The 21,363-nt window shown below is 36.1% G+C and overlaps 2 protein-coding genes across 6 annotated transcripts in view; one reads left to right on the top strand and one right to left on the bottom strand.

The window, feature by feature from the left end:
* Positions 1-21,363, bottom strand: part of LARP1B (La ribonucleoprotein 1B) — a 134,508-nt gene that overhangs the window by 32,348 nt on the left and 80,797 nt on the right. For all 5 annotated transcript variants that reach the window (XM_060298946.1, XM_060298945.1, XM_030863874.2 and 2 more), the window contains 2 exons: positions 2,177-2,388; positions 1,614-1,720 (listed from right to left, as the gene is read on the bottom strand). In XM_060298946.1, coding sequence (XP_060154929.1) covers positions 1,614-1,720; positions 2,177-2,388 — 319 coding nt within the window. The remainder of the gene's footprint in view (positions 1-1,613; positions 1,721-2,176; positions 2,389-21,363) is intronic.
* Positions 6,464-7,571, top strand: LOC115857123 (RNA-binding protein PNO1). Its single transcript, XM_030863875.2, has one exon. It carries the CDS (start codon positions 6,501-6,503, stop codon positions 7,257-7,259), a length of 759 nt encoding a protein of 252 aa, XP_030719735.1. The 5' UTR covers positions 6,464-6,500; the 3' UTR covers positions 7,260-7,571.

Below are 21,363 nucleotides of genomic sequence, written 5' to 3' on the forward strand. Positions count from 1 at the left end.
GTAGGAAAAGGAACTTTATTGCAGTACGGTTCTTATCCTATACGTGTAATGATATATTACTTGAAAATAGATTACATTTTAAAACGTATATTATAAACCCTAGAAGACCAGTAAAAAATAAGAGATACAACAAGAAGACAATAGTAGAGATAAAATAGAATCATTACAAAAACTAAGCTGATCAAAAAGAAAGTAGGAGAAAAGAACAAAGAACAGATGAGACAGACTTTAAAACACTACCAGCACTGACATTAATGTAGACGGTCAAAGATATGACTGCTTACAGTGGGGGAGGCAGGGTATGCAGAGGGTATGGGGAGCTCTGTGTACCTCCCACTCAAGTCTGCTGTGTAGCTACAACTCCTCTAAAAGACAAGCTGGCGAACAAAATCCACCCCTCATTATTGTAACTACATACTTGCCTGTCATCTCTGAATTAAGCTCCAGAAAGGCAGGGACTGTACCTGCCTTGTTCCCTGCTACATATCAGTGTGACATTTTTCAGCATTATCTACTGATCTCTAAATATACTGCTCTGATAAAAATAAATAAATAAAAGAAAAAAACTCTCAAAATGGCTTAGAATACAAAATAACTATTCGTATATAATAGGTGTGCAAGAAGAACATATACACAGTTTATCTTTTAAGGAAAATATATCTAATGAGAACAAAATGTAAAAGAAACAAATTAACATCCCTGCAAAGACATACTTGGAGATTTTCAGATCATGATACACTCTCTAGCTTTTCTTTGAATGAAACTAACTAATCCTTCCCTTAACCAGTCAAAAAACACTTTTTCCTAAAGTTCATTTTCCAATTAGAAAGCTGATCAGATAATTATTCTGAAAATATTTATACAAACACAAGATAGGTTAGGTTTTCACTGAGGTAAATAATACTCTTTCTTTTTTAAATTAAAAACTAAAAGACAAACCACTTACTGCTAATAACTAGCTAATCTAAATTATTTCCTCCCAAAGGAAAAATTCCAAAATATTAATGTGTTTTATTTCCATATCCTTTACGTAGTTTTGAGTAGATTGTTTAGCATATTAACTCAGTAAGAACCTACTATGCTATGAAAAATCTGGAATCTTTCCAAAGATAATAACTTTAATAGATCTAATTTTTTTTTTTTTTTTTTTTTTTGCGGTACGCGGGCCTGTCACTGTTGTGGCCTCTCCTGTTGCGGAGCACAGGCTCCAGACGCACAGGCTCAGCGGCCATGGCTCACGGGCCCAGCCGCTCCGCAGCATGTGGGATCTTCCCAGACCGGGGCACGAACCCGTGTCCCCTGCATCGGCAGGCGGACTCCCAACCACTGCGCCACCAGGGAGCCCGACCTAAATATTTTTAATCGAAGAGTACACATTTGTGAAAATTACTTTAAAAGGGAAAAAAAAAAAACCTGTCCTACTGAATTATTCCTTAATATACTTATTGTAAAACTGTCCCATTTATTTCCCCTTCTTTGGCTTCTTTTTACTATTTTGTTGTTCTATTAATTTGCTAACATATTAATTCTTAAATGTTCCCAAATATCTAACTAGCAACTGTTTTCAACAAATTTAAAATCAAGAACAAAGCAATATTTGACAAATACGGTACCTGACAGAGGATGTTCTTGGCCCATGATCTCTGGAATCCATTACCCAACCAACATGACACTCTAGAGGGGGATTTGTACTATGTCTTGTTTTTCTCTTTCTTGGACTCTAAGGAAAAAGAAGTCAAACGTTCCAATTACCTTCAGTAGTGTGAACCTCACAAGTAAATTAAAAAAACCCTCTGACTGTAAACCAACTCAAACATTTTCATATGGTGGGTGACACATTATGAAATCATATGAAGTCACAAAACTCAAATATGTCACATACAAGTTACAAAACTTCACAAGACCCTTTGCTAGGTTTCAACACAAGGATTAAAAAAAATACAACTTAGAATGATTCCTCATTACACCTTCTGATTGTCTTTAATTAACACTATCCATTGTAAAGAAGTTATTCCTTAACCTGAGAAGACATCGCTATGGTAAAATACCATTTTTTAATGAATTCTTGCAGTCTAAAATATACATTATTTTTATTGTTATAGAAACTAAAAAAGTATCATTTTGTAATGTTGAAGTATACAAATGGCAGGCTTTATATTCCTGGTGTTTTGTGTACCTTTACATCAATGGCTTTGGGTTCTTTAACAACAGGATAAAATCTTGGTGTTTTGTTTGGATCTTGTAATCTAGGTGTTCGAGGTGTTTTGGGTGTCCTTGCAGGATAAATTCTAGGAGATTCTGGAACTACTGTGGGTAATGAACGGGCCATTGTTGCTGAAGACATTTTTGAAACATCAAACAACTTCTGAGCTAATTCATCAGTCAAATCTGCAAAATAAAAAGCTGTTAAAAGGATTTAGGTGCTAGAAAAATATTTTACTTTGGGAACAAGGATAATTCTGAAATTCTCTACTCTCAGAGGATTTTTTCATCAGAAATATTTCAAATACATAAGAAAGAATTTTTTAAAACCACTCGTCTACACACCACCTACCCTATTAAATTTTAATTTTGCTTTATTTCTGACCTTTTTTTTAAAGAAAAATATGCTAAAGACCACTGTGTAACCTTTCCTAATCCCATTTTGCTTTTCCTCCTCAGAGATAACCAGGCTCTTAAATTTGGTATTTTTATCTATTATTGTATATATATAATAATATTATTTTGCATAATTAACTTTATATAAGTGGCATCCCACTATATTATTATTTTGCAGGCTTTTTCAGTCAGTATTTTGTTTGTGACAATTATTCAGGTCTATCCATATGGCTTTGGCTTATTCATTTTCATTGCAGAATATCATACTGTTATACACATATCAAAATTTATTCATTCTCCTGAAGACATCTGTGTTACTTTCAAAGTTTTGGTATAATCAATAATGCTGCAATGAACATTGTTGAACATGTATCTTTATATAGGTGTGAGCATTTCTCTAGGGTTTATAACTGAAATGGAAATGCTGAGTCAAATGGCATGTGCATCTTCTGACTTACTAAATACTGATTGTCAACCTGCTTTCTACAGTGGTTTCACCAACTTATACTTCCAGCAGCAGCTTGTAAATATCCCAACACTTTAACATCCTGCTCAAGGCTGGGTTTTGTGTAAACTTTAAAAAATTTTTCCACCTCATGGGATTTAAAAGGTATTTGCATTTCTTTGGTTATTAGAGATAAGTTGAGCATATTTTCATATAGTCATCACTCAGTTTTCCCTTTCATGAGCTTGCCATTTATATCCTTTTGACTATTTTTCTATTGGGTTGTTTTACTTAGTTTGTGAAAATCTTAAGATAAAATACTAAGTAAGCAAGCAGATGAATCAAGTAGTACTGTCAAAAATGCAGGCTCTATTTCTATGTGGTTTTTCTTCAGACTTATCAACTTCTTTTGATTCATACAATAACCTTTTGTTCACCTGACAGATATTATTGAGTACCTACTACTATATGCCAAGTACTATTCTAGAGGCAAGTTTGTAAACTCAAAAAGTGAACTTACCACTCTAAGACCTAGTCTCTCTGTCTTGACATTTTCCCTCCTAATCCATTTTCTTTACTGTTGCCAGAATGATTATTCTGAGGAGCAAATTAGGTCATTTCACATTTCTACTTAAAAATTTTCAGCATTTCCCTGTTGCCTATAGGAGAAGTATAGGCTCTTTATCATGGCATATAATACTTTCCTGATTTTGCCTCATCTATTGTCATTCTCCACTTCAATCTTGGTGCCCCAAATAGCAACCTACTTGTTGTTCCTGTTTTCTGGCTTCATATCTTTTCATACGCTTTTTCCTCTATCTAAAAGTCCCTTTCCTTCATCTTTTTACACCCAGTTAGACTCATATCCTTCCTTTAATACCCAGGATGTTACTTTCCCTGGGAATGCATAGCATTCCTTAAACATCTGCCAACAGAATTAATCAGTTCTTCTTTTGTACCACCTCTGCATTTTATCCATTTATTTTTAGATTTATTAAATTAAAATTTATTTTCTTACATATCATTCCATTAAATGCTAACAGTAAGTCTCAGTGCTTCCCTGAAAGCAAGGGCCAAAATCTAACATGTATACCAGGCTGTACAACTGTGACTAGAAAAAAGTATATCCCCACCCAATGACTGATAAACTTAACTGAATTGTGTTAATGCTGTTTTTCTGTATAGCAAAAAGATATACAATCTCAGGAGTTAAAAGTAGGAGCATACAATGAAAATTATGGTAAATCCAGTGCCCTTGTAAAAGAAATATTCAAAGATCTAGGAGCAGTAACAACCCAGTAAGCAAGCTTCCTAGCATCTAGATTATGGTCTCTAAATTCCATTTCCCACTGATCCAGTCTCCTTAAAAAAAACAAACAAACAAACAAAAAAAAAAACAGTCTGAAGCACAAAGTATTATACAAGCCTAGGAAATTTTGAGCCAGAAAGCAATGAAGTTAAAAATGAAAATATAAGCATAGTTCATGAAAACATAGCAGCAAACTTTAGGGGACATCACCAGTGAAAACAATGACTGAACTGGATTAAGCACATCAAATAAATAAACCCCAAGAGAGTTCATAATGATACTTTAAAACTTAATCATATCTCTGGGTTGCTAGGGCACCAACTCATTATTCTGAAAATAATAAATTGAATACAAAGAAATAAACAAGAATTTATCCTTCCTTTCTTGTAAAAATTGAATTCCAGAGTAAACAAAGAATTTATTTAAAAAAATTCTTCCTTATAGAATTCTAGGTTAAGAAATACAGAAGAAATAATAGAATTGGAAGGTGAATATTTTGCAACTCTAAGGAAATAGAGGACCAGGGGAATATTCATCAGTAGCTGCTAAAAGCATTTGGTAAAACGTTGAGGAGAGATTTCACGAGCCATGAAAGAAATAACTGATATACTGACTTAATTAAAATGAAAACCTTACGCTTTGCGAACAACACTGTCAAGAGAACGAAAAGACAAGCCACAGAATGGCAGAAAGTATTTGCAAAAGACACATCTGATAAAGGACTATTATCCAAGATATACAAAGAACTTTTAAAACTCATCAATTAAAAAAACAAAACAAAACAAAACCTGATTAGAAAATGGGCCAAAGACCTAACAGACACTTCACCAAAGAAGAAATACAAATGGCAAATAACACATGAAGATACTCCACATTAGATATCATCAGGGAATTGCAAAGTAAGACGACAATGAGATTCTACTACACACCTATCAGATTGGCCAAAATCCAGAACACTGACAACACTAATACATGCTGGTGAGAATGTGAAGTAACAGGAACTCTCATGCATTGGTGGTAGGAATGTAAAATGGTACAGCCACCTTGGAAGACAGTTTGGAAGTTTCTTACAAAACTAAACATACTCTTATCATACAATCTAGCAGTTGCCCTCCTTGGTACTTACCCAAAGGAGCTGAAAACTTATGTCCACACAAAAACCTGCTCATGGATGTTTAAAGCAGCTTTATTCATAACTGCCAAAACTTGGAAGCTACCGGGATAGCCTTCAGTAGCTGAATGGATAAATAAACTGTCACATTCCCAGATGATGGAACATTATTCAGTGGTAAAAAGAAACGAGCTATCAAACCATGAAAAGACATGAAGGAACCTTAAAAGCCTATTACTAAGTGAAGGGATCCAATCTGAAAAGGCTACACACTGGGTGATTCCAACTATTCAATGTTCTGGAAAAGGAAAACTATGGAGATGATAAAAAGACCAGTTGTTTCTAGGGGTTGAGGGGAGGGAGAGATGAACAGGTGGAACACAGAGGATTTTTAGGGCTGTGAAAATACTATGTTTGATACTATAATGATGGCTACATCTCATTATACATTTATACAAACCTGTAGAATGTACGCCAGGAGTAAACGCTAATGGAACTATGGACTTTTGGTGACTACAATGTGTCAGTGTAGGCTCATCAATTGTAACAAATGTACCACTCTGATGTGGGATGTTGCTATAAAGAGGCAACATCTTTCACCAGAGGGGTGACAGCTATGCAAATTGGGATCAGGGAGTAAATGGGAAATCTCTGTACCTTCCTCTTAATTTTGCTATGAGCCTAAAACTGCTCTAGAAAAAAAGCCTTTAAAAAAAAAAGGTAAAGGGAAACTTTATGATGAATGGATCAGACTGATAGCATCTAAACCCAATGACCAGTCATAACATCACTAAAAGTGAGCCTGAAAGACATCATATGATGCAATGGGAAGTAAACAACTCCTCCTAAGAAATAGTCTTGCTATCAGAAATATAAAAATCCTGAATATACTAACTGTTCTATATCTAAATACCAGTTCACAGGAAATAGAGGAGATAAAGAGACATATGATGTGAAGATACAATCAGATAAATCTAGATAATAAGAAATTGCGAGCACGTGTTCGAGCAGCAAGCTTCCGCTGGAGTTTCTTGAGGATGCAAACCGAGATGGAGGCACAGAGTCCCTTGGCCGAGGCCGGCTTCACCCAGGTCACCCGAAAAGGTGGCCGGCGGGCGAAGAAACGGCAGGCTGAGCAGCTGTCCGCACCGGAGGAGGGCGGGGACGCGTCCCGCATGGACACCGAGGAGGCCCGGCCTGCCAAGAGGCCCGTCTTCCCGCCCCTCTCCGGGGACGGGTTTCTGGGTGGGAAAGAAGAAACCAGAAAAATTCCAGTCCCAGCTAACAGATATACTCCCTTAAAAGAGAACTGGATGAAGATATTTACACCTATTGTGGAGCATTTGGGACTTCAGATACGCTTTAACTTGAAATCGAGGAATATAGAAATCAGGACTTGTAAAGAAACCAAAGATGTTAGCGCTCTGACAAAAGCAGCTGATTTTGTGAAAGCCTTTCTTCTTGGGTTTCAGGTAGAGGACGCACTTGCCCTCATTAGGTTGGATGACCTCTTCCTAGAGTCTTTTGAAATTACAGATGTTAAGCCCTTAAAGGGAGACCACCTGTCGAGGGCAATAGGAAGAATCGCTGGCAAAGGAGGAAAAACCAAATTCACCATCGAGAACGTGACACGGACGCGGATAGTTCTGGCTGATGTGAAAGTTCACATCCTTGGTTCTTTCCAAAACATCAAGATGGCAAGAACTGCTATCTGCAACCTCATCCTGGGAAATCCTCCATCAAAGGTTTATGGCAATATCCGTGCTGTGGCTAGCAGAGCGGCAGACCGATTCTGATTTCAAATCAGAGACTTTTTACCTTGTCTTTGAATTCTAGAGAAAATGCCTTTCCCCTCTACAAGTGGTCACCAGACACCATGTGAAGAACTTTTCAGTCGTGGATACCATTATTTATACTAGCACATTAAGTATAATTTATTTTTTCCATTTTAAATCACATATCGATTTGCATAGTTTATAATCCTCTCATTTGGAGGGAAACTTATTTAAAAAAACAGTTCTATATTAGCTTCCAAGTTTTTTGTTTATAAATTTATAAAAAGTTATTTCTTCTCTATGAGTTGTAATTAAAAGAATTATCTCAGAAAACCTCTCTTGACTTGTGACCCTTAATACTGGATGGTGTGTGAATATTTTAGACCCAGGTCATAGCAGCAGTTTGGATATACTCTGTGGACCAAGGAAGGCTAATATTTGTACCTATTTTTGCAGTTTGTAAAATTAAAGATTACATCACAAGGTTGATGTGAGGAAGGAGTTTTATTTTTTAAATAAGTGTTTAATGAAAGCAGTCAGACCTTACCAGTGTTTGGGTGTACTTCTTCTAAGTAGTAAAGGTGAAATATGATAAAAATATTTTTACCCCTAAGAAAACTACTATATTCTGCAAATGTAATAGATTGTTTTAACAGGTGTCTGCCTAAATGTTCTGATTTATATTATGCATTTTTTTAATGAAAGGAACCTACTTCATTAAAAAAAAAAAAAAAGAAATTGCATCACAAAGTAATGACTTTCTTCAACAAATCACTGGCATGGAAAAACAAGAGAAGAGGAATGATTATAGATTAAAAGTGACTTAATGGTCTTATCAATCAAATGCAACATGTGCATCTTGCTTGGTCCTGATTCAAACAACAAATTAGAAAAAGATATATTTCAGACAATCAGGAACAACAAACATAAACTGGGTAGTAGATGATATTAAGGAATTATTTCTAATTTTATGTGAAATAATGGTACCATGAAAATTTATATATATATATAAATTTGCAATATACAATGAAATATTTACAGAATAAATAATATGGTGTTTGAGATTCGATATGCAATACCAGAAACAGATGAGGAACAAGGTACAGATGAAAAAAGAATGTCAAACTATTAACAATTGTTGAAATTAGGTGAGATGGGTACATGGGGGTCCATTAGACAGTTTTCTCTGCTTTTATTTTTATCTGAACATTTCCATATTAAAAAGTTACATTTTATTTCAGTTTTATATTTATTTTATTCCAGGTGTAATTCAGTGTGAATTTTACCCACCAAGAAGAGTCCAGATATACCAATTTTGTGATGATTAAGATCTATAGAGTACTTTTGTTATCTCAAAAGAAACATTTTACAAAATTTGCATAGCATACCATATACCAATTTATATGTTGACAGGGAATTCCCTGGTGGTCCAGTGGGTAAGACTCTGCGCTCCCAAAGGAGGGGGCTCTTGTTCAGTCCCTGGTCAGGGAACTAGATCCCGCATGCATGCCACAACTAAGAAGCCTGCCGGCCACAACTAACACCTGGCACAGCCAAAATAACTAACTAAATAAATATTAAAAAATGATAATATTTTGACAAAAAAGTATCAAAAATAGTTAACACAATTTCAAGTACATAAAATATAGTAGATATAAAAATTAAATTACTAGAAAAATAGGTAGTTAGGAAATAAGAATACATTAAAAAAATTTTTTTTTGGTTGCATTGGGTCTTAGTTGAGGCAGGTGGGCTCCTTATTTGCGGCTCAAGGGCTCCTTAGTTGTGGCATGTGAACTCTTAGTTGTAGCATGAATGTGTGATCTAGTTACCAGATCAGGGATGGAGACTGGGCTCCCTGCATTGGGAGCACAAAGTCTTAACCACTGCGCCACCAGGGAAGTCCCTGAAGTTGTTTTTTATCAAATATAAGCCTGGGATGATACATGAATATCATCTAGATATTATAACTTCTTTTTATCAAAATCATGGGCCATCTCTTGTACATGAATGTTCAAAATAGCATTTTTCATAATAGCCAAAACCAAAACCAAAAAATCCAAATATCCATCAACTTCCAAATGGATAAACCAAATGAAGTATGTCCATGCTATAGAACACTACCTCACAAAAAGGAGTGAAGTACAAATATAAGCAACAATATAGATTAATCTCAAAAATATTATATTAATTGAAAGAAGCCAGACACATTGACTACATATCATATGATCCCATTTACATGAAATTTCTAGGAAGTGCAGAAACATACAGACAGAAAGCAGGTCACTGGTTACCTCAGACTGAAACTGAGTGCTGAAATTGACTGCAAATGATCGTGGGGGAACTTTTATTGTTATGGAATTTAAAAAATGAATTGTGGAACTGGTGTACAACTATACAAATTTACTGAAATTAATCAAACTATACACTTAAAGTGAGTTAATTTTATGTAAATTATACCTCAAAAAAGCTTTAAAACACAAAAGACCAGGCCATCTGCTCTTCAGGGAACCTCAATTGTGATTGACTACCATACAGTTTCTGCTAAAAGTTTATCAGAGAAGACTGATATGTCAGAGGATTAGGCTAAAGCACTGATTTTCAAAGTGTAGTCCCAACCAGTGGTACAGGATAATCAGGATAATCTGGGAACTTGTTAAAAATGCATATTCTCAGGTCTTAACTTACTAAATCAAGAAACTCTGGGTACAGAGTTCCTTGATTTAACAAGCTTTCCAGGTGAATCTGATACTTGTCAAAGTTTAAGAACCACTGGACTGAGAGGGGTGTGCTAACTATTTTGCTACTTAAGATTTTCCAAATGTTATTCCACCAAATCATTGCACACCTGCATACCTGGACCATATGAACCTTATCCACGGTCCCCATTGTCTTTATAGACAGGAATTGCCTTTATAAAAACAGAACTTGGGCTTCCCTGGTGGTGCAGTGGTTGAGAATCTGCCTGCCAATGCAGGGGACACAGGTTCGAGCCCTGGTCTGGGAAGATCCCACATGCCGCAGAGCAACTAGGCCCGTGAGCCACAACTACTGAGCCTGCGCGTCTGGAGCCCGTGCTCCACAACAAGAGAGGCCGTGATAGTGAGAGGCCCGTGCACCACGATGAAGAGTGGTCCCCGCTTGCCACAACTGGAGAAAGCCCTCGCACAGAAACGAAGACGCAACACAGCCATAAATAAATAAATAAATAAATAAATAAATAAGAATTTCCTTTTTAAAAAAAAAAACAAAACAGAACTTAATATTATGCTGTTGGTGTTCACTGAAGGCTGATAATAACAAATGCTACACGAGGACTGACATTCTATTTTTTTATGTAAATAAAATGTCACTGAAGCAGGACTCAGCAAATATTTTTCTGTAAATGCCAGATAGTAATTTTTTTTCACTTTTCAGGTCATAAAGTCTCTGTTAAAACTACTCAACCCTGCCATTGTAGTACAGGTATAGACTATATGTAAATGAAAGGTATGGCCAAATTAGACCATGGCAGGCCAGTTTGGGCCTATGGGTTAATAAATTTGCCAACCACTGAAACTGGATTTACACTTTGCCTGCAAAAAGTCATTATAACTATATTTCATGTATTCGATAAGGTAGAGGAAAGTATGAACACATCAAAAAGAGATACAGACAATAAAAAAAAGAATCCAATCCAACTTCTAGAGAAGAAAAATACAACAGCTGAGATCTTTCAAAAATACACCAGATGGGTTTAAAAATAGATTAGACATTGCAGAATAAAAGACTAATTAACCTGAAAGCATAGGAGTAGAAATTGCCCAAAACAAAACACAGAGGAAAAAAAAGACTGAAAAAAGACTGAAGAAAAAGAAGGCATTAGTGAGCTATGTGACTTCATGTAGATTAATATACATGTAACTGGAATCTTAAAGGAAAGACTTAAAAGTACATTAAAAATTATTAATTTTTAAAAATTTAAACTGTTAATTTAAAATATGGCTAAAAATTTTTCCAAAGTTGATTAAAAATATGTAAACACGTAGATTAAAAAAAAAAAAACTCAATAAGCCTGGAAGAAAATCACATCAAGACAATCACAATTAAACTTCTTCCAACAGGTGATAAGGAGAAGTAGTAAAAGCATCCAGAATCAATAACATTTATCCAATCTGAACGACAGAGCAAAAAAACAATTGGAAAAAAACTAATCAAGCCTCAGGAATCTGTGGAACAACAATATGTCCTTGAGAGGACAGAAAATGCAGAACCAAAAAAACTTTTGAAGAAATAATAGTTTAAAACTTTCCTAGTTTGGCTAAAGGCATGAACCTACACATTCAAGAAACAGAGAGAAGCCCATCAAGGATTAATCCAGAGAAATCCATGGTCAGACACATCACACTCTAATTGCTAAAAACTTAAGACAAATAAAAATTCTTGAAAGTAGCTAGAGAAAAAGAACTCAATACAAGTAAGGGAACAATCTGAATTACTACAAAATTTTTAAATCAGAAACTATGGAGGACAGAAAGAAGTGGCCTGACAGTTTTAAGTGCTGAAAGAAAAGAACTGTCATTCCAGAATTCCGTATCTAAGGAAACATCCTTTGGGAATGAAGGTGAAATAAACACACCATCATCAGATGAAGGAAAACTAAGGTAAATAAACCATAGTCAGCAGAATTTCTCTCAAAGAATTGCTAAAGAAAGTACCTCAGAAGAAAAGGATATCAGAAAGAAACTTGGAACATCATAAATACAGGAAGAGCAAGAGAATGGTAAAAGTATAATATAGATAATAGACTATTATCCTTTTAAGTTCTTTAAAACATACTTGATAGTTAAAAGTAAAAAATATAACACTGATAGGATTTTCAATTTATTTTCAAGACTATACCACAAAGAAACTTATATGTAAGTAAAATTTCTATGTTCCTATTGAAGTAGTAAAATATTGATTCTAAATAAAATGAAAAGTTAAGTGTATCTAGAGCAACCTAATCCCTCGAGGAACTACTAAAAAAATAATTACACAAAAAAGGCATATATGGCCAAACTCACCCTAGATAAATTAAAATGTAATTAAAAAAATTACATAGACAGTTTTCCCTTGAACAACATGGGGTTAAATTTTGCAGGTCAGCTTATAAGCAGATTTTTTTTTCAATAAATATAGGACATGTATTTTCATTTTAAAGATCTTTAAATTAACTAAGTGTGGGAAAAGTTTGTGTTCAATTAGAGATCACAGTATGTAGAATCAAAAGAACTAGGGTTTGAGTCCTGATCCTATTCAAACTGTTGCAGCTTCTTATCCTTGGGTGAGTCATTTATCAATTCCTTGTTTTTGAGGGAGAGATAGCAGTATTTTTGACTATGTGGGGGGGTCAGCACCCATAACCCCCTAGATGTTCAAGGGTCAACTGTAACCCAAACAGGGCAAAGAAAGGGAAACAAAGAAACAAAATCTGAATCCAAACATAGGAATAATTACATTAAATGTAAACAATCTAAACACACCAATTAAAAGACAGATTTTCAGACTGAATTTAACAAAAAGACCAGTCTATATGCTGTCTATAACAAGCTCACTTCAAATATAATGAAATAAGTAGCTTAAAAGTAAAGGGATGAAAAAAGACACACCACATACCATACAAAGAGTAATCAAGAAAAAGCTGGAATGGCTATATCAAAATTAGATAAACGAGATTTCAGAGCAAATAAAATGAACAGGAATAAAGAAGGCAGTATAAACTGATATAAAGGTCAAATCCTAAGAAGACACAATAAACCTAAGGGTGTAGTACACCTAGTAAAAAGAGCTTCAAAATAAATGAAGAAAAAACTGACAGAAATTAAAGGAAAAACAGACAAATCTGCAATTACAGTTGGAGACTTAAACACTTTTCTCTCACTAATAGAGCTAGCAGCCAAAAGAAAATTAGCAAGGGAATAGAACTTACAAACACAATCAACTAACTGACCCTAATAAGAATTTGTAGATACTCCACTCAAAAACAGCAGAATAGGGCTTCCCTGGTGGCACAGTGGTTGAGAGTCCGCCTGCCGATGCAGGGGACACGGGTTCGTGCCCCGGTCCGGGAAGATCCCACATGCCGCGGAGCGGCTGCGGCCGTGAGCCATGGCCGCTGGGCCTGCACGTCCGGAGCCTGTACTCCGCGACAGGAGGGGCCACAGCAGTGAGAGGCCCGCGTACCGCAAAACAAAAAACGAAAAACAATAAAACCACAGCAGAATAAATATTCTTGTCAAAGCACATGGAACATTCACTAAGACAGACAATACTGTGTGTCATAAATTAGACCTTGACAAATTTAAAAGAACTGAATCATGCAAAGTATGTTCTCTGACCATAATGGAATGACACTATATATCAATAAGACCAATAACAAAAATATAATAGGAAAATTTCCAATCACTTGAAAATTAAACAACATGTTCAAAATGTTCATGGATCAAAGAGGAAGTTTCAAGAGGAATTAGAGAATATTTTGAAAAAATGAAAATTAAAACACAACACACCAAAATCTGTGAAATGAAGTTAAAATAGTGCTTAAAGGAAAGCATATAGGATTAAATGCTTATATTAGAAAAGTCTCAAATGACTAATGTAAACTTCCCTCTTAAAAAATAAGATATCAGGGGGACTTCCCTGGTGGTCCAGTGGGTACGACACTGCGCTCCCAGTGCAGGGGGTCCGGGTTCGATCCCTGGCCAGGGAACTATAACCTGCATGCATGCCACAGCTAAAGAGTTTGCATGCCAAACTCAGAAGTCCACATGCCCCAACTAAGAGTTTGCATGCTGCAACTAAGAAGCCCACAGGCCACAACGAAGATCCGGAAGCCACAACTAGGATCCAGTGCAGCCTAAATAAATAAATATTTTTTAAAAAAATAACATATCAGGCAAATACCCAAATATTTAGAAATTAAACAAAATGACTTCCAAATAACTGATGGGTCAAAGAAAAATAAAAAGAAATTAGAAAATATTTAGAATTGAATAAAAATGAAAAAACAATACATTGAAATTTGTGAGATGCACCTAAAATAGTGCTTAAAAGGAAATTTGTAGCAATAAATTCTTATAACAGGAAAGAAGAAATTTCTCAAATAAATTATCTAAGCTTCTACCTTATGAAACCAGAAAAGGAGGAGCAAAATAAACCCAAACCAGGAGAACAAAAAAGGAAAAATAAAAATTAGAGCAGAAAATAATACTACTGGGAGAAATAATAAGGTAGATCAATGAAAACAAATCTTCTTTAGAAAATGTATCATTGAACTTCCCTGGTGGCTCAGTGGTTAAGAATCTGCCTGCCAATGCAGGGGACACAGGTTCGAGCCCTGGTCTGGGACTATCCCACATGCTGTGGAGCAACTAAGCCCATGCACCACAACTACTGAGCCTGCGCTCTAGCGCCCATGAGCTACAACTATGAAGCCCGCGTGCCTAGACCCCATGCACAGAAGCCACCGTAATGAGAAGCCCATGCACCGCAACGAAGAGTAGCCCCTGCTCGCCGCAACTACAGCAAGCCCGCATGCAGCAACGAAGACCCAACACAGCCAAAGATAAAAATAAATAAAATTTTAAAAAGAGAAAATTTATCAAATCGATCAATTGATATAGCTCCAGCCAGATTGATCAGGGAAAAAAAGAAAGGTAGCACAAATTACAAATACCAGGCGTGAAAGAAGAGTTACTGAGATACCTTGTTTTATTGTGCTTTGCTTTATTGCAATTCGAAGACATTGCGTTTCTGTTTTTGTTTTTACAAAGAGAAAGGTGTTTTGTTGTTGTTGTTGTTTTTTGGCCATGTGGCATGTGAGATCTTAGTTCCCTGACCAGGGATCAAAACTGCGCTCCCTGCAATGGAAGCATGGAATCCTAACCACTAGATCGCCAGGGAATTCCCTACAGATTAAAGGTTTATGGCAACTTTACATCCAGCAAATCTACTGGTGCCACTTTCCAACAGCATTTGCTCATTCATGTCTCTGTGTCACATTTTGGTAATTATCACAATATTTCAAACTTCTCCATTATTATATTTGTTACAGTAATCTGTGACCAGTTATCTTTGATGCTACTATTGTAATTATTTGGGGGGTACCATGAACAAAACCCATATAAGACAGTAAACAATTGAAAATGGGTATATTCTGACTGTTCCATCAACCAACTCTTCCCTCATCTCTTTCCCTCTCCCTGGGGCTCCCTATTCTCAGAGACACAAAAATATTGAAATTAGGCCAATTAATAATCCACAAAGGCTTCTAAGTGTTCAAGTGAAAGGAAGAGTCATGCGTCTCTCACTTTAAATCAAAAGCTAGAAATGACTAAGCTTAGTGAGCAAGGCACATATATACAATGGAATATTACTCAGCCATAAAAAGAAACAAAATTGAGCTATTTGTAATGAGGTGGATGGACCTAGAGTCTGTTATACAGAGTGAAGTAAGTCAGAAAGAGAAAGACAAATACCATATGCTAACACATATATATGGAATTTAAGAAAAAAAATGTCATGAAGAACCTAGGGGTAAGACAGGAATAAAGACACAGACCTACTAGAGAATGGACTTGAGGATATAGGGAGGGGGAAGGGTAAGCTATGACAAAGTGAGAGAGCGGCATGGACATATATACACTACCAAACGTAAAATAGGTAGCTAGTGGGAAGCAGCCGCATAGCACAGGGAGATCAGCTCGGTGCTTTGTGACCACCTAGAGGGGTGGGATAGGGAGGGTAGGAGGGAGGGAGACAGAAGAGGGAAGAGATATGGGAACATATGTATATGTATAACTGATTCACTTTGTTATAAAGCAGAAACTAACACACCATTGTAAAGCAATTATACTCCAATAAAGATATTAGAAAAAAACAAAACAAAAAAACATGGGCATAATAAGGCAAAAAAAAAAGGCAAGTAAACTAGAATAGACATTTTTTTAAAAAAAGAAAAAAGGTGGAGGACATATACTGATTTTAAGATTATAGTTATCAAGTTGTGCTAGTGGCAAAGGGATAAACATAGAGACAAGATGAACAGAATATAGAGTCCAAAATCTATACACATATAGTTAATTGGTTTTTGTCAAAGATCAAAAGGCCGTTCAATGGAGAAAGAATAAACTTTCCAACAAATGGTGCTGAAATCACTGGATATCCACATCCATACTTATATCATATACCAAAAAGAAAAAAAAGAAAAAAAAAAACAATTAACTCAAAATTGAATAGAAACCTGAATTATGTAAAAGCTAAAACTATAAAGCCTCTAACAGAAAATCTTTGTGGCCAATAGCTCCTGTTACATATACGTAAATGCCACATAAGAAGTTAAAACCTACTTGTATAAAATTAGACAACCAGGGGACTTCCCTGGTGATCCAGTGGTTAAGAATCCATTTTGCAATGCAGGGGACCCAGGTTTGATCCCTGGTTGGGCAGCTAAGATCCCACATGCTGCGGGACAACTAAACCTATGTGCCGCAACTACTGAGCCCACATACCACAACTAGGGAGCCCACGTGCTACAATTACAGAGCCCATGTGCTCTGGATCCTGCGCACCACAACTAGAGAGCCAGAGCACTGGAACTAATGAGCGTGTGCACTCTGTAGCCCACGCGCCATAACAAGAGAGAAAGCTGGCACATCGCAACAAGAAGCCCGCACACTGCAATGAAAGATCCCATGTGCCGCAACTAAGACCCAACACAGCTGATAAATAAATAAATAAATAAACAAACAAGCAAACAAATAAATAAAATTAGACAACTGGCTACCTGGCTACAAGTCTCCCTCTAAATGTCAGGTCCAGACTGGTTTTCAGGCTTATTCTCCTGAATTCCTCAGGGAATGAGATCTATTTTATCTATTAAAGTTTCGGCTGTCACTCATCCTACTTCTAATTGGGTCTGTTGCACGAAAATGGAAGACCAAAGGATTGAGATCTTAATCAGACAAGATTCAGATCCAGGACTTGGAACAGCGGAATATTTCCAACTCGGTGTCCATTCCCCAAATCAAGGCAGGACTACACCCCATTTCAGGAGGAAGTAGCTAGAGTGGTTGTCACCTCATTCCCTGAAAGATTTGAGGAAGGTTGAAACAGGAGTGGTGATTGAAATCGAGTCCCCTAAAACCAAGTTCCTCTGCCAAGTTTATGATTAAGCTCTCTGTCCAAAATGTTATTCCCTTTCTTGTCCAACACGCTTTCTCAAGATTGAAGAGTAGCAAACAAAAGGGGGGACTGAAATTGGGCAGAACACTATGGGGCCCTCCCAGGTACAAATTCTTTGTGTCCCCCATTTCTTGTATATAGGAAATCGGCTTCATTCAGCCTCCTAGACCCTCCCAGAGTTCCAAAGGGCAGATTCAAGCAGCTGCTAATCAAGGAAGTGAGGGAATGCAGAAACAAAGGAGGAGCATCAAGAAACAATAGCGCAGAATGGGGCAAGGTCCTGGTTTCTCCTTAAAGAATATACATAACAATATATCAGGACTTTCCTGGTGGTGCAGTGGTTAAGAATCCGCCTGCAAATGCAGGGGACACGGGTCCAAGCCCTGGTCTGGGAAGATCCCGTGTGCCGCGGAGCAACTAAGCTCCTGAGCCACAACTACTGAGCCCACGTGCCTAGAGCCCGTGCTCCACAACAGGAGACGCCACCACAATGAGAAGCCTGAGCACCGCAAAGAAGAGTAGCCCCCACTCGCCACAACTAGAGAAAGCCCACATGCAGCAACGAAGACCCAGCACAGCCAAAAATAAAAACTAAATAAATAAAGTGTGTATTTCAGTGTAAGCACACTTTAAAAAACAAAACAATATATTGTTGAGTACTTCTACAGGAACTAAGGTCCCACCCAGGTGGAAGACGGTAACTTCAGGCTCAGCACAAGAGTCCTAGAACACTGCCCTGTTACCTCACCACCAACCAGTCAGAAGAAAGTCCCAAACCCAGCAGCCCTCACCCCAAATTCTGCCTATAAAAACTTTTCCCTGAAAACCATAAGGAAGTTTGGGCTTTTGAGCACAAGCCATTGTTCTCCTTGCATGGCCCTGCAATAAATCTTTCTCTGCTCAAAAAAAAAAAAGAAAAAGAAAATCTTTGGATTTTGGATTAAGCAGAGATTTCTTACCTAGACACTAGACACCAAAAGCATAATCCACAAAAAAAATTTTAAATTGCACATCATTAAAAATAAGAAGTTCACATCAGTATCCCGCAAGCCGTGCAGCATGGAAAAAAAAAAAGTTCTACTCTTCAAAAGGCACTCTTTTTTTTTTTTATTTTTGGCCACGCCACGTGGCTTGCAGGATCTCAGTTTCCCAACCAGGGACTGAACTCAGGCAATGGCAGTGAAAGCACGGTATCCTAACTACTAGACCACCAGGGAACTCCCAAAAGGTCCTCTTAAGAAAATGAAAAGATAATCTCTAGATTGGGAGAAGATATGTGCAAATTACGTATGTAATAAAGACTTGAACCAGAATAAATAGCTCTCAAAGGTCAGTAAGAAAACTCAAAAAAAGTCAAAATATTTGAGCAGTCACTTCACCAAAGATATACTGATGGCAAATAACCACATGAAAAGATGCTCAGCATGTTTAGTCACAATGAGATACTAATACATACCTATTAGAATGGCAAATTTTTTAAAAACTTAACGATACTAAGTGCTCGTGAGGACGTGGAGCTACTGGAATCCTCATACATTGCTGACGGGAATGCAAAATGACACAGCCACTTTGGAAAACCATTAGAAAGTTTCTTATAAAGTTAAACATACACTTACCACATGACCCAGCAATCCCACTAAGTATTTACCCAAGTGAAATGAAGACTTATAGTCTCATCTAAACCTATAAGCAAATATTTATAGCATCTTTATTCATAATCACCAAAACTAAAAACAACCCACACGTTCTTCAACTAATGCTTACATCCATGTAACAGAATATTATTTACCAGTAAAAAGGAACAAATAACACACAAAAATATGGATGAATCTCAAATGCATTAGACTAAGTGAAAGAAGTCAGACTCAAAGGGCTACACTCTATACAATCCCATTCATATGATATTCTGGTAAAGGCAAAACTATAGGAGTAGAAAATAGAAGAGGCTGCCAAAGGCTAGGCATGAGGTTGACTACAAACAAGCATGGGAGAATTTGTGGGGAATAATGGAACTGTGCTATAATTTGAGTAGGTGGTAGTTACATGAGTGCATCTGTCAAAATTCCCAAAACTGTATATCCAACAAGTGTGAAATTTACTGAATATAAATTATACTTTATTTTTTTTTAAGAAAATAAAGAAAGAAGATAACTCTGGATCCTTGTAAGGTGGAATGAAAGGAAAGAGACAGATTAGGAGTTATTATAATTAACCAGTGGTAAAATGATGGTGGCTTTTGCCAGGGTGATAGAAGTAGAGAAGGTAAGAAGTAGTTAGGTTATGAATATATTTTAAAGGGCAATTGATATAAAGGAATAAGAAGGAATAAGAAATAGAAGTTGAAAAAGAAAGGGATCAAAGATAACATCAAGATTTTTTTTTATCCATACAACTAGAAAGATGCAGTTAACATTTATAGAGATGTAGAAGTCTGGGAGGAGAAGTCCTTGGAAAGGTGTGGTAATTCAGACTTTGGATTTTGAACATACAAAGTTTGACATGTTTATAAAATATCCAAGTGAAACTGTTGACTACACAGTTGGTTATTTATATGGAATATAGGATGGAGTCTGTACACATAAATTTGACACTCATTGGTATAAGGATTCTATTTAAAACCATGAAACTAAATACTATTACCTGAGGAGTTATTTAGGATCAGAAAGAGAAGAGACTTGAAGACTAGGTGCTAAATCATCCAAAGCTTGGGGAAACGGGGAAGAACCAGCAAATAAGACTCCCTGAAGTACAATGAGAACTAAGTAAATAGTGTATAGGAAGAATGTGTTTCAAGACAGAGAATGATTGATCCAATGCTGTTGGGGAAGATGATGATTGATATGACCCCTCTTAAACACAGAGATCTCTAGAGGCACTATCAAAAGCTGATTTGGGGTGTGAGGGGCAAAAGCCTGTTTGAATCGGGTATAGGGGATAAACAGGAAGATAGATATTAAACACAGTGAAAACAAACACTTTTTTTTTTTTGCTTTAAATTCTATTTTGTAATAGCAATAGCAGTTCTTTTTATTACCATCGCTGTTTTATAGCACTTTGCATCCTTTTGCCTTTCAATCTTTCTGTATACTTATGACATACCAACAGCACAGAGCTGAATATTCTTTAAATCTAATCTATAATTGTCTTCATAACTGAAAGTTAATCTATTCAACATTTCTTATCATAGCAATATACTGATTTCTATTCTTAATTTTTGCTTATTCTTTCTGTTCATATTTTTTTAATTGGAGATTATAGCACATGAAGATTAATAAATGTATATATAGATTTAAAAATACAGTTGATTTAGAAATGAAAATGAGAACAAGAAATTAAGTATGGAAAAAAATTAAGCTTTCTAAAAACACTGTATTAAAAAAAATCTTTTGGTAAATATCTGAGACTTTACTTAAAGAGCTTAATCACTTATCTATAACCCAGGAAGACAATATTTAAAAGAAACATAGAGTTGGTACTCACAAATCCACCAACTATGCTAATACATAAATTACAGATTCAGGCAAACCCATTTGCAGACTTTCCAAATGGGATTCCTCCCTTTTCTCAGGCATTAAACACTACATTAATTTTTATTTTTACCTCCCCTTGCTCTTCATGGTTTCTACAGGCTATGCATGTATCCATGAATTTTATATGATGGCATTAAATTGATACATCCTCTACTTTTATGATTAACCCATTTTGTCACATGTAGCTTTAGTTCGTTCATTTTCCACTGCTGCATATTTTTCCTTTCTATGAATATGCCACATATTATATTCTACTATAAATGGGTATTTTTTTAGTTTTCTTTTTTTTAATATTATGAACAATATTGCTATAAATGTTCTTTTTGGTAAACATTTGCAACAGTATCTCTTGAAGTGAAACTGCTGGGTTATAATATGTCACCATGGTTTTA

Source organism: Globicephala melas, chromosome 5 (assembly GCF_963455315.2).
Source record: "Globicephala melas chromosome 5, mGloMel1.2, whole genome shotgun sequence".
Taxonomy (NCBI): Eukaryota; Metazoa; Chordata; class Mammalia; order Artiodactyla; family Delphinidae; genus Globicephala; species Globicephala melas.

Bases quoted from the DNA above. Each gene is read 5' to 3' on its own strand.
- LOC115857123 (XM_030863875.2), top strand. From the start codon at position 6,501: ATGCAAACCGAGATGGAGGCACAGAGTCCCTTGGCCGAGGCCGGCTTC.